General features: G+C 35.2%; 1 protein-coding gene across 1 annotated transcript; it reads right to left on the bottom strand.

The window, feature by feature from the left end:
* Positions 1-4,177: 4,177 nt before the first annotated feature.
* On the bottom strand, positions 4,178-4,867 carry LOC142181824 (uncharacterized). Its single transcript, XM_075255379.1, has one exon. The coding sequence runs from the start codon at positions 4,865-4,867 to the stop codon at positions 4,178-4,180; it is 690 nt and encodes a 229-aa protein (XP_075111480.1).
* Between the last annotated feature and the right edge of the window lie 20,180 nt (positions 4,868-25,047).

Here is a 25,047-nt window from a genome sequence, read left to right as displayed (position 1 = left end):
AAACTAGCCATTGAAGCCCATAAATATAAATGTCAAGATTTGCATTACGCTTCATGTCGATATAAGCCCATTTTATTTGCACTGTCCAGTTCCATTGATTGCATGAATAGCCCAAAGTGACTATAATCCACTGCTTGCACATATAGCCCAGTTCCATTGTAATTCCAGTCCTGCTCCGCTGATTGCGTACTCAGCCCCCTTTTTTCTTGCAAAATTAGCACTGCCCATATGATGTTGATGTTAAAATCCATTTGATGATCTTTTGGTTCCATTCCTAGTGCCATACCAATCCAAGTATCCAATGTGTCCTCCCAGTACCAATTGCATAAATACGAATGATCCGAGCTGGTCATACTTTTGATAGGAAGCACTGCCCAGAAATGTTTACTTACAATGTTTTTGCATTCATTTTTGCATGAACTCATTCTGTATATTATTGAAGTCTTTGGATGGAATCCCTCCTGGTTATCCTAATATTATGTCGCATTGAGATATACACCCATTTTGTCATTTAATAAGCCCAAACTATGTTGCCAAAAATGGTCTATCGATTGCCATGTCCAGTAATGCTCCACCATGCTGTTTTTGTATCGCATTTCGTGTGCATTTCTTGTGTATTTGCGTGAACCTTTTGCATGATCTGATCTCTGGATTGTTGCATTAAAGTGCTGCATTGAGATTATGCACCTCATCACAGCCATTTTACCCAAAATTCTTCGCCAACTCCAGCAGTTTGAATGATCTTTCATGTGACTAACCTGGGCAACAAATATGCCCCTTCCTGTCCTTATTACTATGCTTGTGCTCATCCATGATTCCCCTTCAATGGAATGAGTATAAAGTACTAATACCACCAATTGAAGGTTCGTCAGTAGATAAGGCATAGTTACAGTAACGTTCCCTGCAAAAAAGAAAACCATGTTAGTTAAAAACTTCATCTCCATGTTCTCCCCCATAAGGATTTGAACATGGCAAATGACTGTGAAATCTTCCACATAACCAAGATGTTCTTCATTGCATTTTACCCGGCTCCCTCTATATTCAGATGGCCTATTAGAGTGATTTTCCATTTTGATCAATAAACCATCAATTCCACACGCATTCTTAAAAAATTCCTTTGTGCACCAGTGTTGTATGCAACTTAACCAGGATATTTCTCTGAAGTTTGCGTGTGTTTTCCACATTTTATCTGAGTGAATTCTTATGCAGCTCATTTCCTGTGCCTTTGAGGTGTTTATCAGTGTTTGAATATCATCCCATAACACCCCATTTGTTCCCAGGTTTGGTTGCCAAAAGCACCTGCATACCACATAATTTCTGGGCAGCAGTGTGCTCCTCCTTGCTTCTATGCTTGTGCCTATCTTCAATTCCCTTCCAGTAGAATGAGTACTAGGTACTAATACCACCAACTGGGAGTTCCTCAAAGAATAAGGCATAGTTACAGTAGCTTTTCCTGCAAAAAGGAAAACAATGTTAGTGAAAAAATTCATCACCATGCTCTCCTCCATCAGGATTTGAGCATGGCTACTGAGTGTGTGAGCTCCAGCATCCTCTTCTTCTACTCTTACTCCTTCACCTCCTACTTCTTTGCAACTTTTACTCTTAAATATGGACATTGCATATTATCTTCATTCACTATGCTTATTCCTTGCGAGTCTAGCTGCCAAAAATCTTGGCATTCAATATTTTCAACATCAAGAGCATAGTTTGCAAGATGATCAGCCAATTTGTTCCCCTCTCTGAAAATATGTGACACCTTGACATTACACCCTTCCATTAGTTGCCTAATCTCATCGACATGTTCAACAATACACCAAGGTGGCTTCTATGATCCCTCAATTATGTTCTTCATTAACATTGAATCAGTTTGAAGCCATATTTGTGTGTGATTCTGTGATCTACACAGCCTCAATGCTTCCACAATTGCTACTGCCTCTGCTTCATTATTTGAGCCTTCAGTGATCTCCCTTCCTAGTGCATACCTCAAGTCTCCAGCTTCATCCCTCACACAAAAACCAATAGCACTTCTCCCCGAATTTCCCCTAGATGTTCCATCTGTGTTAACTTTGATCCACCCTTCCAATGGAAATTCCCAGGTGACTTTCTCAAACTTCAGTCGTGGAGTATAGTTTTCCAGCATGAACAACAAGTCATGCCATCTGTGGGGTACATGAAGACCTAGTTTTCTCACCTTGACCAAAGATTGCAATGTTGTTGAAACTTGGTAGATAACTCTGCTTACTGAGACTGCCTCTCCATATTTAAGGATATTCCTTCTCTTCCATAATTACCACACAATACACAAAGGTAAAGCCTGCATTATTGGCTTAATTCTAGGCAACACCTTAGCAGTCCAGCATTTGGTAATGGCTTGGCGCAAAGACAATCCCTCCATTGCTATTCCTGCTCTTTGAATAAAATACCTCCACACTGTAGTAGCAGTTGTTGATGTGAAGAACAAGTGAACTAGTGTTTCCTCCTTAGGTTCAGCACAACACCAACACCTATATGGCATAAAGTATCCCAACCTTCGCATAAAATCATCAAGGGGCAGTTTAGCTTTCCATACCTTACACATAAAAAATGCTATTTTGAATGGTAAACCTTTTACCCAAATCATCCTACATGCACTCCTAGGATCTTCTCTCCTCCTTAAGTACTCCCAAGCTGATTTAACACTGAAATGGCCCCTAGTTTCAAGCATCCAGTAAGGAGTATCAAGGACATTGTCCATCACTAGAGGTCTAATTTTCTGCACTATGTGCAATGCAAATTTTTCAGGCAGTACCTCCAGTAATCTATCAGCATTCCACCCTCCTCCTTTCACCACATCATGCACATTATGAATGTTTTCATCCATTCCAAAATCTGGAGGAGAAGGAAATACAAAGCTCCCAAACCTGTCCAGTTATCAAACCAAAAGAGTGAGGATCCCATCTTTGGATGCCAAGTGATATGATGCTCGATTATATCTCTGCATTCCAATATTTTCCTCCACACATGTGATCCATTTCTCCATGGAACTACTACTGCATTGAGTTTCTTGCAGTACTTTTGACTCATAAAAAAGCTCCAAAGACTTGGTTTTATTCTGAAATTCAACCATAATTTGCAGAAAAGTGCCTTAGATACATCATGCAAAGATCTGAATCCAATTCTCCCTTCATCACATGGCATACATAGGGTGTTACATGAAGCCCAATGCCTATTGTTACCTCCCACAGAGCTGCTCCAAAAGAATTTAGCAAAAATTTTGTGGAGCTTATTTATAACATAACTAGGCTTGATCACAAAGGTGTTAAACAATTGCAGACTTACTTGTCTTATGTTATAAATAAGCTAGATACACTTACTTCCATCACTAGCCTTAAGGAAGTTGCATCAGAAGATGAAAAAATAATTGTGTCGTTTGCATATGCTAGATGGTTTATTTTTGGGCTCCATTTTGGCAAAGCAAAGCCACAAAAATATAAATTCAGATGTAGGGCATTCAAGCCTCCTGAAAGACCTTCAACAGCTAGTATGAATAATGTAGGTGAGAGAGGATCACCTTGCTTGACACCCCTTGATAATTTGAAAAAACAATGAGGTTGTCCATTGACGAGCACTAAATACCAGTTATTTCCCACTATATCAAACACCAGGCCAATAAATCTCTCACAAAATCCAAACTTCCTTAGCATCTTGGTCAGGAATAGCCATGAAAACCTATCATAGGCTTTTGTCATGTCGAGCTTAATCACAACATTAGGACCAACTTTAGTTCTAAGACTAATATCTGTGATAATCTCCTGTGTTAATAGCACATTCTCAACTATGCTTCTACCTTTTACAAAACCAGCTTGTTCTTTTGATATCAAGTTAGGAAGAAACTTCACCAATCTTTCATGAATTACTCTTGAAATTTTTTTGTTGATGAAGTTACTAATGCTTATGGGCCTCAAATCAGAAAATGTAGTAACCTCCTTCTTTGGCAGCAGGACCAGATTTGTGTGTGTCATAAATTTGGGACGTTGTTGGCCACTGAAGAAAGCCAAACCCATTGCATATATATCCTCTCCAATAATCTCCCAACATGAATGATAGAAGGCACATGTAAAACCATCTGGCCCTCCTGCAGATTCCCCATTCAATCCTAACACTGTAAGTTTAACCTCTTCTCTTGTAGGCATGCTGATCAGCTTTCATTCTGCTCCATATTAACCAAACAAGGCACATAATCAATAATGTGAAATGCAGTAGGGACTATATTTTCACAAAATTGATCTTTGAAAAAATTGACTGCTTCTGCTGCAATTTGTTCTTCCTCATCAATCCAGTTACCACTGTTGTTTTGAATCCTCTTGAGCTTCAATATTTTTCTTCGGCCATTGACTTGATCATGAAAGAACTTTGTGTTCCTGTTACCATCCTTAAACCATGTCATTCCAGATTTTTTTTTCCAGAACTCCTCCTCAATTGCAAGGTATCTGATCATTTCAGCTTGAACCTTATGCAGCCTTGCTCTATTAAACTGAGTAGTATATGCTTCGAATTGCCTTTCATGTACTAAGACAACTTCTTCCAGGCTTGCGATCTTCTGAAAAATGTCTCCATATGTTGCTCTACTCCAAGTAGACAATGTTTTCTTTAACTTCTTTAATTTGTGATTGAAGAGGATAAAAGGACTAGAACTTAAATCAGCACTCCAGTTCTCCCTCACCACATCCTTAAATGTATCATGCTCAACCCAAAAATTCAGAAACCTGAAAGATTTATTGATAGGAGCAGCTTTGATGTCACACTTCAATAGCATAAGTCTATGATCAGATCCTATTTTGGAAATATGTGTAACCTCCAAACCTGGGAAAGTTTGTTGTAGTTCCATATTTCCTAAGCAACGACCAAGCCTTTTGAATATTCAATCCTCCTCTGATCTTCAATTCCACCAGGTAAAAATACACCCCTTAAAGACTAGATCTGATAATTTGCAGGTGTTGATGTAGTGTCTAAAATCATCAACTTCATGTAGAAACACTGGTAGCCCACCAAACTTCTCTTCCTCATCCCAAATCACATTAAAATCACCTCCCACAAGCCATGGAACAGTCATATCAGTAGTCATTGCATACAAAGAATCCCACAACTCTATCCTCTCAATAGCATTACATTTGGCATACACCAATGTGAGTATGAGTTCAACATAAATTTCAATGTGGACTAGCTTCAAAGTCAATTGATGAACCATATTATACAGGATTGTAACCTCAAACACTTCATCAATGAAAGACCATATTTTGTTTGACACATTTACCACTGCCTGTGCCAACCCTATTCTCCTTCTATATCTCTCTATCTTACTGGACTATTGCATAGGTTCAAGAATCCTAATAAATTCAAAATGGTGACGTCTGTGCATTGTGATCAGCCTCTCCAAAGTTTGCATCGTATTTACTGATCTCACATTCCAAATTATTGCATCCATTACTGATTCTGGGATTTAGTAAGTGTTCTTCTCATTTGTACTCCACCTGTTGGGGCGGTGGAGGTCTCCTTTACTTGCTTCTTTCTTCCTTTGGCATCCGATTTAACTTGATCAATGTGCCTTGGAGAAAGATCACCCTACTTAGCTATATTGAGGAAATTCTAGGCAGTCGACTCATCATCCATATCCTTAGCTGCATGTTCTGAACGAACTGCTACTTCTTTATCACCCAATGAAGCCATAATATTGGAATTCTTTGGAATGGATATTGTAGACACATGATTTTTGACCCTCCCCAAGATTTTTTATATTTTAGCATGTAAATATTTAATTTAGGCCTAATATAGCTATTTCAACTAATTTTTACTCTTTTACTTTATTTTATTACAAAAAAAATAAAAATTACAAAAAATAGTTTCATTAATATTTTGTAGTCATTTTTAATCTTGAAAAATACCAAAAAGAAAACAGTTTCATTTATGGTTTATCTTTAATAGTTTATTTTAATTAATTGGGAGTAGTCTTACATTTTTTAAATGCTTTATACTATTTTAAATAAGGAAAACTTAGGTCCTTAGTTAATGAAATCCAGATCTTCTAAGGAGCCCAATTATTAGTTAATTTAAGACAATTTTAGCTCAATTTTGGGCAAGAAAATGGCCCAATTTCGGACTAGCCCTTTAGCAATCCCCATTGCCCCAAAATTAACCCTTAGCCCAACGCCCCTACCCTTTAATTAAAGGGATTTTTACCTATCTATACCATATATCAAACCTTATTACCCTCAATGTTTAAGGTTTGTGTTTATTACATTTAAGCATACCAAATTGTAAGCACGTAATTTTTGCCCAATATGAGAATTACTCCCAAAAATCCAAAAATAAAATGATTTTTCTTTGGTGTGCAATTTTGTGATATTTTGTGATATTTTGAATAATTATTTGTATTTTTCTGTGCGTGTTTATTTGCTAAATTAATAAAAAATACAAAAATATGTCGCTTTTTGCATGTAGGATTTAATTCTAAAATTGTTAGTAATTAAATTTGTTTTACAAAAATTAAAAATTACAAAAATAGGCATCGTTTGCATTTTTAGCATTTAATGTCCAAATATACAATTTTATGCTTAATTATTACTTAATTGTGCATTAATTGTTATTGGGAGTTAATTTGCGCTTTTATAACTTAATTTAATTCTTAATAATAGTTTAAGTATTTTTATAAATTAGTTTTAGAAGAAATAAAAGAAGAAAAGAGAGCGAAAATATAAAGAAAGTCGGAATTAGGCATCTTCTTCAATTTCAAGCCACAGGCCCAAAAATGGCCCAATCTTCCCTACGACCCAGTCCATTTCGAACTGGGTCGACCCAGTCCATAACCCAAAAGACCCAAACCCATTTTGTCTTACATTTTACAAAAAAAACAAAACAAAACAAAATGAAGAAAACCCTAAAAATTGCAAAATCATCCGCCACCCTCCTATCTTCTTCTTCTTCCTCAAGTTCCAAGTTGCCCTCCCATGTCCGCCCGTCGACCACCCTTCGTCCAACAGTTGACGCAGCAACGAAGCTGCTCTCCGACCACCCATGACTACATCGTCTTCATCTCCTTCTTCTTCGTCCGAATTCCCTAGCCCTATCCGCCATTGACGAGGCTCGTCGAGCTCAAGCTTGAGCTCGACGTCCATGGCTGACCATGCTGCTTCTTTTCCTCCTTCCGAGCACGTCGAGCTGCTGCTGTGGTTGCTTAGATCTTTTCCGTCCAAACACCACCTCCGAACGACCCCAGCCACGCCGGAACAACACAAAACGAACCAAGATGCCATGGCTGTCCGCTCACGCATCTGCTACTGCTGCTAAGCAGCTGCTAGTGCTTCCCGTCGTCCTCCTCGATGGACTGCTGCTTCTATGGTTGTCGTTGATGCTGCTATCACTGCTTGGACGCTGCTGCTGGGTCGTCGCCGCTGCTGCTTTGTCGCGGCAGTGGCTTCAGCTGCCCTCGACGCTGCCGCCTCACCTTCGTCCTCTTCACTTCGGCCTCGCGTACACGGATGAGTTTTGGTCGATGTCGTTCGTCGTTGGTTAGTCATTCGTTGTTTCAATCCGGTTAGTAGTTTTTGAATTTTATTTTGTCCGTATTTTGCTTTGATATTTTTCGAATCTAAAATCGGCGAATGTTTGTTTTATTCATGTCTATGGTTAGATATTTGATTTTTGGTTTTGTTCATGTTCATGTTGTTTGTTAAATTAATTTTCAGATTTCAAAATAGAAGTTTAATTAGTTGTTTTCATATTCATTTCATGTTTGTATTATTGTTTAAATGAATATTTGTTAGTTTGATGTTTGTTAGATTCAAATTGAAATTTAATTAACTATTTCTTCAATTTGTTTCATGTGTTTATGTATTGTTAGAAATTGTTAATATTGTTAAGTTCAAGTTTAAGTTCATAATTGTTTCTTCGTCGATCTTGTTATTTGTTTAAAGAATTTAGTTGTGTTAAAGGAATATATTGTTTTAATAGTTTAATCCGTCATGTTTGTTGTGTTAAAATAGATTCATTCATGTTCATACTTTGTTTGGATGATCTTGAATCCGAATTTTGTATAGTTTGATTTCTTGTTTACCATTTATGATTATTGCTTGAATTGTTCTCATAATCTTGTTTAAAGTTTAATATAAGAATTGTTTGTTGTAATGTTGTTAGAGTTGATTTTAAGTTCAATATGATTGAAGTTAGAAATCTAAATATACTTGTTTGTTGTTGTTGTTAAATCCGAAAATAGGTTTGTTGTTGCTAAAAATATTGTTCAATCAAAATTTAGTTGTTCTTGGTTGTTCAATTTGTGTTCATATGATTTGTGGTTGAAATCATGTTCATGTGATTTGTTATTGAAATGTTGAAGAAATCATGTTCATGAAATTTGTTGTTTGAACATTGTTAGAAATTAACCATATTGCCTATATTTTGGTTAAGTTTGATTAATTGATGTGTTATAGCTGATGGGTAGTTTGGTAATTTGTAGTACATTCAGGGGTAGTTTGGTAATTTTCAGTAAGGTCGGAGGGGTAGTTTAGGAATTGTACATTTTGTAATTGTTTATATGAAGCATGGGGGACAAAATAAAATGGGGTGGTTTGTGATATGGTTATTTAATATAAAGAGGGGACAAGATTTAATTTAAAGGCGGAATCTTGCATTATTTTATGTTAGGCAAGGGGGACAAAATGAAATGGGGTGGTGTGATATGTTTATTTAATGTAATGGGGATGAGTGGGAAGATAATGGGTTGGGTAGAGAAAAAGTATTGATTTTAATTAATTGAAAGGTTTATGGGATGGGTTATAAGATGAAGTCTTGAACACAAGACAAGATAGACAATACAGAGAGAAAAAATAGAGAGAGATAGAGAAAAATACACAGATACGAGAGAGAGAAACAAATCTGAAAATAAGAGAGAGAAAATGGCTGAACATTTAAGAGATAGAAAATTTCGAAAAATATTTAAGCTTTCAAATAAAACAAAAAAACCTAAGAAAAAATATTCTGCTTTCTTTTGTTGTTTGAAATTAGAATTAATTGTTGTTTCATCAAAGCTGGAAGCTTTTGTTTTTTTGGGATTACTACTCCACCGGTCTGTTACTGGGTTGTTACTGTTGCTGGGCTATTGTTGCTGTGTTGTATTGATTTTACTGCTGCTGCTGATTCTCATATTCATTTTCTTTTGCTTCCAATATCAGGTACACAACTGAAAAGCTGGTTATTGTAATCCGAAATATGAAGCGTGAATACATATGAAGAATGAAAATTTGAAGTTTTAATTTCGTTTTTTTCTTTGTTCCTTTTGTTGATTGTATTTAAGCTATTTCATGAATTACTAAATAATGACTGGAATAAGAAAATAATATCATAAGTTAGTCTGTAATAAATCGGTTCGGCAAAATAGGTTAATTCACTAGTTATGAAGGCTTCAAGATTATAGGTTGATCATGAACAAGTAGCTAAATTTAGCTAATACACGAATTTAAATTAAACATCGTAAATTAGGCATTAAGGCATGACTTGAGCTTAAGCAAGATTAGAAGAACGTTTAAGTCTAATAAATTTTCTAATAAGCTTTAGTAATTATGGTTAAATTTAGTTTCAAATGATTGTGAATAATTAATCTCAATAATATTTTTTTAAAAAAATAACAATGCTGAGTTTTAATCTAGCTATATTTGTTTATTTTGAATATTAGTTGTTGAATTTTTATTTAATTTATAATTTTCGAAATTAAGAATAAAATTCCTTTTTCATCAATATTTGTATGAATCAAGCAATTAGCGTGTCATGTTTTCTTAAATAATAATAATAATAAAAAAACGTAATTAATTAAGATTTTCTTTATTCATTTTAGAGACTAATTTTAAATAGCAAAATGTAGTCGCTTTAAGATTTATCCATTTAGGAAAATAAATGAGATGAGTCTCGCTTAATAAAATGTATAGATTGCGGGGCCCTCAATAAATGTACATTTAATTGCTTAGAATTAAGAAGGAGTCGTTTAGCAAATTTCACGACCCTACCCCAAAGTAATAAATCGCTAATTGCTTTAGGCGCGATATAATAATAATACATTCTTAAACACGGGTATGCATTTATGCGACCCAAATCCAAATCCCAAAACATTGAATAAAAATATGTTCCGGATAGTGGATGCATTTTATGTGACCCAATCCAAAGACATGTTTTTAAACGATGTTCACATTCTTTAAAAAATATAATAATGAAAGCGGTAAAAAGATAAAACTTGCACATGAGTCCATATTTGTATAAAATCAGATAATCAAGCCAAATATAACAGTTGAGCGACCGTGCTAGAACCACGGAACTCGGGAATGCCTAACACCTTCTCCCGGGTTAACAGAATTCCTTATCCGGATTTCTGGTGCGCAGACTGTAATACAGAGTCATTCTTTTCCTCGATTCGGGATTAAAATAGGTGACTTGGGACACCCTAAATCCCCCAAGTGGCGACTCTGAAATAAAGAAATAAATCCCGTTTCGACTGTCCTTTAATTGGAGAAAACTCCCCACACACCCTCGCGGGCGCGGAAAAAGGAGGTGTGACACAAATTACCATTTCTATACCATAATTCAAATTAGGGATATAATTAAGGGTTCATTTATATTAGGCATAATTATAGGATTGTATCTTCCCACTTTCTCTTTCCTTTCATCTCAACTATTCATAACACACACACAACTCATGATGCTCCTATGCTTCCTCTCGTTGATCATCCCCAACTGCCCACCACCGTCGAAGAATATCATATTTTCAGATTCACACGAAAATTTTAAATTCTTTGATCAAACCGCTTGAATTCCCACTGGAAATAATAATGGCAGAGAGTTCGAAATTCTTTGACCTCTTTTTTTTTTGGGCAGTGGTTGAAGGTTACTGGTTAACACAGTCGATTGAAACTCGAAGAAGAAGAAGAAGAAGAAGACATATTTCCAGAATTTGTAGATATTTTGTAGTCAAATTAGAAAAATTGTAGATAAATTGTAGAAGATTTATAGAAGTTTTAGTCTTCCCAATCTACAATTCATCTACAATTTATCTACAATATATCTACAATTCTACACTTTAACTACAATTTAACTACAATTTCTGGAAATACGTCTTCTTCTTCTTCTTCTTCTTCTTCTTCTTCTTCTTCTTCTTCTTCTTCTTCTTCTTCGAGTTTCAGTCTAAAATTCAGTCAAAACCAAGTCTAATATTCACCAAAACCCCTCAAAATTGAGATATAAACTCCTAAACATATTCCGAATTATTTACAACAACACCCAATCCAAACAAATAATGATTTTTGAAAACCCAAATTTGAATTCAAAGCTTTCAAGCTTTTTAATGGCTATCAATGGTGGAAAATATATGGAAGAACAAATGAAGATGAAGATGAAGATGAAGAACATAAATCTCCTCAGAATCACACGCAGATCTGATGCCTTCATTTTAGCGCGTTTTTATAGCAAAATCTACCTATTTTTGGATTGGTATATAATTTGTAGTAAAAGTGTGGACTACACGGGTAAATAACAAATTAACGGCAAGTCTTATTTAACAGTTATTTTACTTAAGTAGGACTAATTAATAAATTAGATTGTATTTTAGTCTTGTTCACGGGATAATAATAAAACTTGGGCTCGAGCAATTTATTTTTAGGTCTAATTTTGGACCTAGCCCATAATTCCTAGGCTCATACCGCTTAACCTAAGAAACTCTACAAATACCTAACGCCTATGGCATAAGGAAAGGAGTCGTAGTAACAAAAATGAGACCACCACCCACGCCGTTCTTCTTCATTTTGATAACCTAAGAGCATATTTGTTCTTCTTCAACACCAACGTTCTGCTTCTGACGCCTGCTTCTTCATTTCTTTGTAACGACGCCTGCTTCAAACTCACTACACACACACACACAAAAGTCAGGATTCTTCTGAAAAATCAGATTTGGAATTCTAAGTTACAAAGAAAACCGCACAACTCCGAAAGATCTGTAAACCAGGAAAAGATTTCTAGAAAATCTAGATTTCCAAAGGGGTTTTTGAGGTCAAAATTTGCTGCCTGGTTGCTAAAGTTTTCCGGTTTCGTGCAATTTCAGTCGAAGTTTCTGGTTCGAGGTTCCAATTTGGCTCGCGGCCCCTGTTCGAATTTGTTGCTGCAGTTTGTTTCATCTTCCTTTCGAGTTCAATTGTGGGAATTCTCGTTAGATTGTAATCGTCGAAGATTCAAAAATATCGAAAGCAGTTCAGTTTCATTTGTCCTCCTCTTCTCTGTTATTTGATATGTTACTTTCGTGGTTGCGATTGAAATATGTTGCTGGCCTATCCTATTCGTTGTTTGCTATTTTCATATGAGTTCATCAAGTTTATTATGCGAATCAGTTCTAGTTTGGAGACTAGTTCGTCAAGTTTTTAACTCTTCTTTCTGGGTGATTTCATTTCATTGTTAGAAGACTATAGTTAATTAAGGGTCCATTATACTAATGTCAAATTGTTGGTATATCTGATTGTGGGCATTCATTGCTTTGTCTTTATCTCTATTTAAACTTTAGTATTTTCTAAGTGGAATTTGCTTTCGTTGCCTTTACTAGACGTTTTAGCATCAATACATAACACTGCTATTGCGATAATTGGTATTATATTGCAAAGGAAGCTAAGGTAATTCCAGTTTTAAGAGGCTTATAGGATGGAGTTTCAGGATTGCGATACTTGGGTTAATAATTTCCATTTTTTTGCATTTTGGAAACATATTTCACAAAGCCAAGGGAGTAGTTTTTGGTTCATAAATTGTTTAGCTTATGTCCTATTTGTGTAGATTGATCTTACTGTTATAAGAAGTTATTATTGGCATGTGAAAGATATTAAATTTGTGTTATGACTGCAAGTGCTTAATAGTGGCTTGGCAGTGACATAATTGAATCGAATAGCGAGGAAATAGGTAAGTTTTACAGAAAAGAGATATGGTGTAAGAATGCATAGCTCTTTGCTTGCAAAAAATTAAAAAATAAAAAATCTTGTTTTTATTCCTACGGATGTTCGATCTTGTGCAGTAGTTTATTCAGTATGTATTTCTGTTTTACATTCACTGATGCATCAAATGTCCATTGTGCACGACGTTAGAGCATTTGTTTGGCATCAATCACGTAGGGACTTTGATTTGTGTTGCTGCTTTTATGTTATGTAGATGGGTTATGATTGTCTTTGGATGTGCTAGTCTATAAAAGAGCTTGCACAAACATGTCGTGAATCTCATTCGGGTGTGCATTTCATGTGACCCGGCCACAATTTAATCTTGTTAATAAAATAAACATGTTGTGGATCGTGGGTACGGTTCCCGTGACATGATTCACAACGTATAATCAAATAATTAGTTGTATAACAATTGGATTACTAAAAGTGGTTTAAAAGGAATAAATGCACATAAAAATGTTTTAAAATCAGATAATTATGCCAATAATAACAGTTGAGCGACCGTGCTAAAACCACAAAACTCGGGAATGCCTAACACTTTCTCCCGGGTTAACAGAATTCCTTACCCGGATTTCTGTGTTCGCGGACTATAAAACAGAGTCAATATTTTCTCGATTCGGGATTTTAAACCGGTGACTTGGGACACCATAAATTATCCCAAGTGGCGACTCTGAATCTAATAATTAATCCCGTTTCGATTGTCACTTAAATTGGAAAAAACTCCCTTACACCCTTCCGGGGGTAGGAAACAAATATCACAACCTGATCCCCACGATTGTTCTTAGCCTGCAGTTGTGTGAGCTTCAATCGAATTGTGATTCCAGCTGCATCCTAAACTATAGGTTTAGTCATCTATTTTTTTGCTACTTTGGCACTGTCTTTTGATTTAGAATTAGCAACGATATCAATTGTTACATCCTCTCTAGTCCCTCCTGGATCTACAACATTTATATCAACACCTTTAGCAATCACAGCTTCAGCATTTTTTCCAGCATTGATGTTCTGATCCACATTGATGGTTTCCTGCTCTTTGGGGTCAATCTCTTTATTGGTTAAACTCTAATCTTTAGTGCTCCTTGAAACATTGTCATTACCAATTACACTTTGCTCCTCCTCTACTATTGTATCACCACCAGTTTCCCCATCACTTTGCATCTCATCTGGAATTTCACCTTCCTCTGAGTCCTCTTTAGTTTGATCAGCCCATAACCTTCCTCCAGTCCATTTTATCCTCTCATTGCTCCTAAACTTCTCAAACTCTGCATCAACAGTTAGTTCTTTGTCATTATTCTTTGCCAAATCTCCTTCCACTCTAGTATCCTGTGATTGAATATCTTGACATGAGGTGTTATTTGCAACTGCATTGCCATTGAAAGTTCTTTATGTACCCATTGTGCTGTGGTCTCCTTGCTTGGTTGTTCAGCTGTCTTTTTCCCTTTAGGCCTTGATTCTTCACGATTGTTTTGTACAACCACCTCTGCTGGAATAGGAGTAGTAGTTGGAGCCGCAGAGTTGACACTTTTCCAAGTTCCAGTTGGATTCCTATTGGTCATTTTGCTTGTATTTTCAATCCCAGGAACTCTAGGATTAAAAACAAGTGCTGATAGATTTAAAATCCCAGTTTCCTTAGGATTAGGAGCCCTCCTTTGTGCATAATTTTCTTTCGCCAACACTATCTGATTATTTTCACTAACATCACTATTCTCCACCTCCAAAATTTCAAGCTTATTAGTTGTTTGCACCTATTGAGCCTTCACACCAGTCTGCGTCTTTACTGGCACAATTTCCTGCCCAGTGTTAGCCACAACACCAGTCTGCTTCTCCTTAACTTGCACATGATTGTCTCTCACTTCTTTCCACTTCTTTTTTGAATTTCCAACTACATTACCCACAACCTTACCACTAGAGAGAATCATCAAAGGTTGTTGCTTAGCATTGTTCTGGTCAGCTTCCCTCACAGGTTGTTTTGCATTATTTTTTTCCACATACAATTCTGGATGTAGTCTCCAGCATTCAAACTCATCATGCCCTTGCAACTTACAAGTCTTACAATATTTAAGCATCATATCATATTGGATCTTTACCCATTCTGTTCTTGTCTCACCAGTTGATTCATTCTCAATATCCATTCTAACCTTTATTGGCAAATCAACGAGAACATTAACTAGCACTTTCACTCCCGCAAAACTAGGTCTGGTTTTATTGATAGTAGCCATATCTAGGTGCAAAGGCTTCCCCACAGCTGAAGCTAGGGAAAATAAACTTTCCTTCACAAAATATGTAGGTAGCAAACCTGGAAATGATATCTGTGACAACTCCTTTTTACCACCTGAGAGGAGATATAAGAGAGTTTTTCCAATTAAAGTGACAATCGAAACGGGATTATTTGTATTAAATTCAGAGTCGTCACTTGAGATAATTTATGGTGTCCCAAGTCACCGGTTTAAAATCTCGAATCGAGGAAATTTGACTCTATTTGCGGTCTGTGAACACAAAAATCCGGGTAAGGAATTCTGTTAACCCGGGAGAAGGTGCTAGGTATCCCCGAGTTCCGTGGTTCTAGCACGGTCGCTTTGATCATACTTGGCTTAATTAAATTGTCTAGTTACTTATTTTAGAACCTATGTGCATTTACCTCTTACCACTTTTAATTACTCGAATATTCGTGATTATGCAATTATCTTAAAACAGGTCACGCGTACGTGTACCCATTTGTTTGGCGCGTCAAAAATCATGTCACGCGTACGTGTCCACAATTAGTATTGCTTTATTAATATTAAAATTGTTGTGTCCAAAGTTGCGCGAACGCATACCTTGATTTTAATTTTGGAAATCGTGACTATATCACGTGAACGTGTACGTAATCACAATAATCTTTGAGATTGTTGTGAGGCCAAATTTATGAACAAGATATTATTGGGGCAAAAAGCCTAGGTAACATGATCTATTACTTGGCTAGATTCCTTATGGTCCAAGAATCACCTTATGGCCCATTATTATTTTTTGCCAAGAAAGAAACAACTCCAATTTTTTCATTTACTCGATTAAAAGCATTTATTCAAGAACCCAAGACTACATGCATCACAATCGAAATAAAAACTAATTAAAACAATTTAAAAGAAAACTAAGACATGCTACTCAAACAACGTAAAATCACAAATCAACCAACACGCGCACCGGGTTATCATAACACAATAAAATGAGAATGAAAATTGAGAAATGGACTTTTTATTGATGAACAAAGCTGAAAATTACAAATCAATCGGACCAAACAAAGCAACAATCCTTGGATCGAAACACCAAAGTTAACGATCCGGAACCTCGAATCAACATCGGAAAGCTCGAAACCAAATCGACCTCAGTCACACGATAAACTAAAACCTCCAAATATTTGACAAATATCTACCGTTGGTACACTGGTGCGAACTCATTCTCGTCCGCACCCTCAATTTCTCCTCCACCGTCTATTTCCTCTTTATCACGATTTGAATGCATGGAATTTGCACAATGTAAAAATGCAAAATGCCCCCAATTGCACGAAATTTAACTGAAATGGTTCAGATTTGACTCAACGTAGAAAGAGATCGTTTCTGAAGAAAAGCAAGGGGAATTCGGAGGCAATTAATGGATCGAAGATAAAAAACGGCTATTTGAGCCCTTCAATTAGTATTGAACAAGTACTGATCCCAACAAAGATGATTCTAGGGCTTTTCACCCTCTCTCCCCCATTCAATTCTTTCAAGATTTATAAAGACAGCTTCAGCAAATTTTAAATTGCAACCGGTTTGAGTAGCTTACAGCACTGCTTTCAAAATCTCATTTTGGTAAGGCTTCCGTTTTTTTTTTTGTTTCTTTTTTTAGCTAGAGCCGTACGAATTGAAAACTAGGGGTAGAGTTTTTATAATTGAGTATTTTATATGGAGCTGGGAAGGGACGATGACTGTTGAAATAGAAGAAAATAGATGGTTAGGATTAAATCTTGCATTAAGTGGCATAATTGATTGGGAAGAATGGGCTAAGGGTAATTGGGTTGGACCATGTCTTTTGGGTTTGAACTTAAGCTAAAAAGACCAAATAATACAATGTATCTATAAAAAGGTAAAAATCACTCTAAATTAAAATAAACTAATATAAATCTAAATACTACGAGTGAAACTATTTTTTTTTGTATTTTCAAATGTTATAATACTATAAATATAAATATACTAATTGACTTTAACCTAAAGATGAAAATATTTATTTTATTTTTTTGTAATTTTTATTTTTGTGATAAAATAAAGTAAATGAGTCAAAACTATTTAAAATAACAATATTAAACCTAAACTAAATATTTTACACAAAAATGTGTAAAATCTTGGGGAGGGTCAAAAATTACATGTCTACAATATCGACGCCATAACTTTTGGAGTTTCTTCACCAACTTTAAATTTAGCATCATAAATCAAAGGTCTAAACTGATACTCATATTCTTTCTTGTCCTTAATGTAGTGAGCATTCTTCCACGTGAAATTTATAAAGTCTTCCCATAATGTCATTCTTATTAGCACATGCCTATCCCTTAGAACACCAATATTATACTCTCCTTTGATACCACATTGCCCAGGGATCATGCGACGAAGTTGCTGCAATTCTGGCCAGCCATAAGATAGCTTCCAACGACAGCATACTGTAAACCTTCGATCACGTTCATTCTTTCCACTTTTGCTTCTGTAAATTTGACAACCGGTTCACCATTCAATAACGCAGCCCTACGAATGGGAATTGGCTCGACTTCTGAAACTCGTTTGTGCATGGCAACATTGATGGTTGTAGGTTTTAACAATTTTGAGTAATCCAAAGGCTGGGAATTGTTGTTTGTTGTCGTGGGAGGTTGGGCGAGGGTGGGAGGAGGCTGACCAGCCGGATAAGATGGCTGGCTGCCAGCCAAATTGGCCATGGCAGCGATCACTGTAATAATCGCCTTTGAGTCGCCTTCTTGATCGCCAGAACTCTCTCATGTAGGGTTTTTTTCTCCACTCTTTTAATTTTTCCCTTTTATTTTATACAAGAAAACTGGCCCGCGCTTCCCGCGGTTGAACTTCATAAGTTATGATTTTTTTCCCCTTATTCCTGAACAAAAGTAACCAAAAGTTAAAAAATTTCAATTACTAAATCTAATTTCAACTTCTCTTCAATGAATAATTTAAGATACAAATTTATAATTTATATTCAGAGGTATTTCATAAAACTTTTAAAAAATGAAGCCAAAAATTCAAATCAAATGTGATCTTGTGAAAATAAAGAGTAGCCATGGTAATGTTATATCACAATAAATTTCTTCTTTTACATTAGAAATATGTTTACAAAAATAAAATTTTATAATATTTTTCTCTAATTTTCATCAATATTAAACATTACTAAAGTAATTAATTTTAAGGTGAAATTACTTTTTTCATTATGATATATTTTTTATGAATATATATGTATATTAAAAGACCTCTTAATTTAAGAATAAAAGAAGAAAAAAAAAGACAAAAGGGGAATGCAAAAATAAAGAAAGTGGCAGTACTCCGTATTTAATAAATTCCTCAAATTGAGGGAATTCACAAGAACACAAATCTTGGCCACAAATGGACGTGGATGATGGAATCAAGGTGAGGAGATTCTGTAAAACTATCTCCTCTCCTATCTTATTTTTCATCTCTTTCCTTATTCCTTTCTCTTTTCCGTTTTACCATGTATTCGTTTCCTTCTTTATTAATGTTCTCTTTCATTTCTTCTCTTATCTCTAGCCTAAAATCAGCAACATCCTCTTTTTACTCCAAATTATCTGCAAAATTCCCACAAACCTCCTTTTTTATGTTTTTTTTACTATCCCAATACTTCCATGACCCTCCTATAAATTCATAACAAATAGTATTGGTAATTAGTTACAAAAGAAAAAGGAGGAGAATCGAATTCCCATAAACTCTTCCGTTAACTTTTTTGGATTTTCTTTAGTACAAGAACAAAAAAAAGGTCCCCTGCAATTCTAAATACACTCTTCTCCGCCACTCTATCAAACTCATCTCCAAAATTCCTAGCCAAATCTTTTATAATTAACGTCAAGGCAGCATGCGGCTAAAGCGGGCTTCTGGAAAACAGTGGAGAACCCTTTATTTGCACAAGACTCTTTTTTCTATCTTCGTCCCTAATTCTTTTGAGGGCAAGTAAACAAAAGTGAGACAGAAGTCTCATAAAGGAGTGGAAAGGATATGTACTCTTGCGTAATATTTATACATTTGTCGCAAGCTGCAAGCTTGCAATTATATTTACATAACTGATGATCAAAGTAATGAGATTTAATGAGAAAGGGAACGTGGGTATATGAACCAAGGAAATACTAAATGATACTCATCAGGAGTGGAAAAAGGCATTGACAAAAGAAGGGAACGTGGGTGTAAAAGAAATAAATGATAAATAGTTGAGGAATGACATAAATAGGATGTGTTTAATTTTCTGCAGATTTTATAGATATAAAATAGGAGGAAAAGCCAAAAAAGGGAGAAAAAAGATAAAGCAGTTTCTTGACTTGTGAGAGTGCCACTTTATCTTTTCTATGGCCAATGTTATATATATATATATATATATATATACTAATTTCTGTGCATGCGCATTACGCGTGTATCCTTTATTAATTAGTACAACTTTTAAAAAAAAGAATCACGTAAAATATTATGTTTTGGGTTATAAAATAAAGTTGAAGAAAATAATTCAAGAACATTGTAATATCGTTCTATGAGATTTTATTTCATCTATTTTTTTTTCTTGATCTCTAATATGGTGCAAATTATATAAGCGTGAAAACGTTACACTTTCTTTAAGAAGGAGAAAAGAAACAAATGAAATTGAAACAAGATGATAAACTCTAACCAATTAGACAAGTGATCTCTCCAAAGTTAACATCTGGAAGTGAAAAACGAAATGTTCTGTTCTTTACTGGTCATTACCACTAACTGATGTGTTAAAATTACTTTCAAAATTTTGAAAGATGCATTTTCAAACTATTAGAGAAGTAAATCCGATATCGAAAAAAAAATAAGAGGGAAGGCAAAATTGCCTCGGTGATGAACACCTCAAGTATATAGTGAATATATTCACCATAATTTCACTTAAAACCAACTTTGCGACTTGGCGGAAGTAGAGAGCTGCGGGTTCGGCCGAACCCAGTAATTTTTGTTCAAACCATGTATTTATCTTAAAAAATTCATTGAATACGTACAACTTGTTAATTTAGAACTTAGTAACTTATAAAAGAATTACAATTCCGAACCCATAAGATTCAAATCCCGGCAGGGATGACCCTTCCCAAAAGTACATAAAGCAATTGCTTTAGGCCCCACATTTGTGGGGGTCCTTTTTTTTTTACTCCAAAATATGGGGCCCCTTTTTTGCTACACCTAATAGGCTATATATAAGTTTTAAGAAAATTTATGTGAAGTGAAAAGGTTTGATTTCTTTCTTTAATAAATATAGAGAAGAAGGATTTACAACTATTATAATTTCTGTCAAGGAAATTGCATTTAAAATGCATATCAAATCCGAATTTCGTAAGAAATGTGTGATATATTTGAAGAAACAATTTGATGAGAATATTGATAATGAAATCTCAAAATCTCTCGAAGAGTCTTTTAGAGTTGATTACTTTTTATACATAGTAGACAATGCTATTTTTTCACTTCAAAATAGATTTGAACAATTCGAAGCACATGAAAATATTTTTGGTTTTCTATTTAGCAGTAAAAAACTGAGATCGCTAGACTATGAAAATATAAAAAAAATATTGCTGAATGTTCCTTAAAGTATAATATCAATCCGATATTGATATTTAGATTTATTTTCTGAATTAAAAGCGTTAAGAAAAATAGTAAAATTAGAAGATAACAGTTTAATTGATATACTCAATCAAATAAAAAGATTTAATTTTTTTTCAAATGTCTATATTGCTTATAGAATAATGTTAATTACTTTTTTACCGTTGTTTCAGCGGAAAGAAGTTTTTCAAAATTAAAATTGATAAAATCTTGTCTAAGATCAATAATAGTTTAGGAGAGATTAAATAGATTAACTATATTATCAATTGAGAAAGACTTACTAGGAGAAATTGATTATAAGAAAATTATTAATAATTTTGCATCTAAAAGAGTTGGACAAATAGAAAAAGTTAAGGCCCCTCACAAAGTTTGGTTTTAGGCCACAAAAGTTGGGGCCATTTGCATCTATACCCGCTTTTTGTGTCACGTTTTAACTTGTGCCCGCTTTGCAAAAAAAAAAATTGTAAGCATACCCGCTTTTTCGAATAACTTCAGCATACGGAGCTGAAGTAGCAAATGTAATCACGCAAAACTTTAGCATTTTAGTAGCCGGGCCTGAAGTTCAGCTCTAGAGCTAAAGCTTTTGTTTTGTAACTGACGAACTTTAGCTCTAGAGCTAAAGTTTTTATTTTGTAACTGGCGAGCTTCAGCTCCAGAACTGAAGTTTTTGTTTGTAACTGGCAAACTTCAGCTCTAGAGTCTTAGTTTACACGTCCACTGATTTTAACCAAAGAAAAAAGACTGTTTCTCTCTTAGTGCTTTTGTGTGTGTATGTGAAGTGAAAAAGAAGTTTCAAATGGACCTAATTCAGGGTTCTTTTACTAACGCTGCTCTGATTCTATAAACACAATTTGTACTGTAAGTCCATTTATTATAAGAGAACTACCCATAGGTCATTAAGCAGCAGTTGCAGTTGCAGTAGCAGCAGCTTGATTCATTACTCTTCATTGGTCATGGACTTCAGAAAGAGGTTGAGGGCGGATATAACTTTGAGGAGAAGGAGGAGGAGAAATGAGACTGAAATTGTTTAAAAAGTGGGTACAAGTTAAAAGTTTTTAAAAATAATAGGTATAGCTTAAATGAGGGAGACCAACTAGGACGCCCCGTATAATTTTTACCAAAAATTGTCGGACCGCCCCTTATTCCTTGCTCTGCCTCTGGCGACCTATATATATGGATAAAAAGAGGTAATATTTTTGCAACTATATAAGCACTTAAACTTCCCAAAAGATAATGAAAGTAGACTGCATATATATTGCAACCAAAATCACATATCATACGACTGAGACATCATTCACAAACCAGAAGAATTCCCACAAGGATAGCTAGGACGATAAAAAGAGAATTATTCTTAAATTCTTCTCTTTCTGGGCAAAAACAAATAACGCAATAAGTTGCAAAATTTAACGAAGATGCAGTGTGTAAATAACGTATCTTCGCAATGCGTTTGCCTCTCTAAAGTTTTTATAATAATGTAATTGAAAATATTATTCTTAATTCAAAAATCATTTTAGTTCGCTATCTAAAAAATAAAAAATTCTTTAGCTAGTGAATTTTTTTTTACTCCATTTTGATATTTGATATTAACCATGTCAAATATCTGAGTTATTTGAATTATATATAAATAACCTTAACATTTAAACCTTCTAAATAATTATAGATAATCGTCAGATATTAATTAAGAAACACTACATGAAAAAAAAACTAACATTTTCTCAATTCTCGTAGTGATAATTTTATTTTTGCACTATTCTCATAGGTGTCATTGGAACCTAAAAATAGCCACAGAGTGAAATAATAACTCATATTTATGGCAAAGCACAAAGGTTGACACGATATAAACGATTCTTTGATTACGACGTGACTCTTATACTACAACTTGGACTCTTATTTGGTATGATTTTATCTTTCAAAAAATATTTCTATTTTGACATTTTAATTTCTAAAACTTTATATATATTATTATAATAATAATAAAAATTATCTTTAACTTTGCGAGACTATTGGTAGATGTGCGGTTTCTCTCGGTGCATGTTAACTAACGTGCGCCATCCATGGGAGGAAAGAGAGTTCGTATCCCATCCCAGAAGGCAAAAATGGCTTTAGAATCGTCCTCGCGAGCAGTATCACAGTGAGGAGGGTGAAAAGAGGTTCAATCAACTATACAACAAGTGAGGGAGGAATCCCTAGCAGGAAGTGGGTCAAACAACACCGAACAGAAGTTGAAGGGGATTGAAGAAATTACAACAGCACAAGCTCAAAAGCTATGGGTAGAGGTAATTCAAACATCCAGTACAAGTAAACAGTCGTGGGCAGATGAGGCAGAAGCAGAATTCGAAGGTCTGAAGGTGAAGGCATCAATTTGGGATAACTTTGATATCTCAAAGATTTCAAATGCAGGTTTCAAATTAGAGTACGTAAACCCAGAAACACATGGCGAGTCGTTAATTGGTGAGATTGTATTAGATGATATCAATACAGAAATTGAATATTGGAAATCAGCAATTGTGTGTTATGTCCTTGGTGCGCATCCCCATTTCGTAGTGTTGAATGGTTACATTCAGCGAGTGTGGGCAAAGTATGGAATAAACAAGGTAGCTATAATGAAGAATGGTATTGTTCTGGTTCGTTTTGACTCTGAGAATGGGAAGAACGAAGTGATACAGGGAGGCATATACCATTTCGACAATAAACCCCTTATTGTGAAAGAATGGAATCCTGATGTAGAGTTTACACGAGAGGAATTACATACAGTTCCTATTTGGATAAGGCTCCCGGGGCTTGACTTCAAATACTGGAGACCAAAAGGACTCAGCAAGATAGGAAGTCTAATTGGCAAACCATTAATGGTGGACCAGAATACGGAGAGGAAAATTGGACTTAACTTTGTGAGACTATTGGTAGAGGTGAAGATTGATGGAAGCTTGCCTAATGTGGTAATATTTAGGAATGAAAAAAGGGCACTGGTAGAACAGAAAGTTCTGTACGACTGGAAGCCTACACTATGTAGGCTTCTGTCATAAATATGGTCATGATGTGGAGAATTGCAAGAAGAAGGAAAGGCCTACTAATGCACCACCAAAGAAGCATAATACAAAAGAAGAGGGAACTATAAAAGAAGGGGTCCAAGTCCAAGTAGAGAACTTTATGAATAAAGATCAATATCAAGTACCAAATAAGCACGCACAACAAAAAAAGCAGGGAGGGGAACAACAGAAGGTTCAGATATGTATAAGTCCAGGAACAATGCAGAAGGCACCAGAACCACTAGGTTGGGTCACTCCTTTGAACACTAGCAAACAGCTAGTCAAACAGAAGCAAGGGAAGCAAATTATGTATAAGAATAGTTTTCAGGCTTTGAAACAACAGGGGAAAAGGGAACAAGTTCAGAGCAATGCAGTTAGAAATGAAGGAGGGAAAGTTATACCTCTCTCTGGGAATGGTTAATGATTACGTCCAACTATGCCTTATAAAAAGGACACGCGGACGTTGCAAATATAATCTAAGTATTTAGCCCAGTCGAACCCACAAGGAATTAACCTATCAATTACTCTCGTTAGACTTACTAAATTCCACGGAATCAACTTTCCAAACGTTGTAAATAATAATTGAGGGTATTTCTACTAACTACGAATGAAAGTAAATAAGCAACTGAAAACTAACTATGATTAAGTGTAAACAATTAAGAGAAGGTTCTAAGGTTATGATTTTCCCTATTGATGGAATTCCTTCCAGTTATGTTTCACATAGATTCACCCAATAGTCTCTGTCAATCATGAGCACTCTTATTACCATAAATCTCTCCCGAGTAATCACAACAATTTACTAGACGCACTCTCCCGAGTTACGCTAGCTAGCTTTATTTATTACAGCTCACTTTAGATTGCACCCACGACTTCGTTATCCCTAATCCCGCCTTTAAACCCATGGTTATTGATCCCTTATATATTTTGGGAGTGGTGTTGTTCAACAATTACCTAAATATGCACACTCTCTCGAGTTATACACACTAAATAGGCACAGCTAATTGAGGATCCTGTCAATTAACTACAACAAGCACATAGTTGAACAAATAGAGATTAAACCGGGCAAACTATATTAACATAACAAGAAGTTCATCCTTCAATAGGTTCCATCAAAACCCTAGACTAGGAAATTAGCTACTCATGACAAAACAAGATAAAACTACGAAATTATTCATAATGGGTAATTGCAATAATAAAGAGAAGATA

Source organism: Nicotiana tabacum, chromosome 6, assembly GCF_000715075.1.
Source record: "Nicotiana tabacum cultivar K326 chromosome 6, ASM71507v2, whole genome shotgun sequence".
NCBI classification, from domain to species: Eukaryota; Viridiplantae; Streptophyta; class Magnoliopsida; order Solanales; family Solanaceae; genus Nicotiana; species Nicotiana tabacum.
This window is presented reverse-complemented; position numbering and strand designations above follow the sequence as displayed.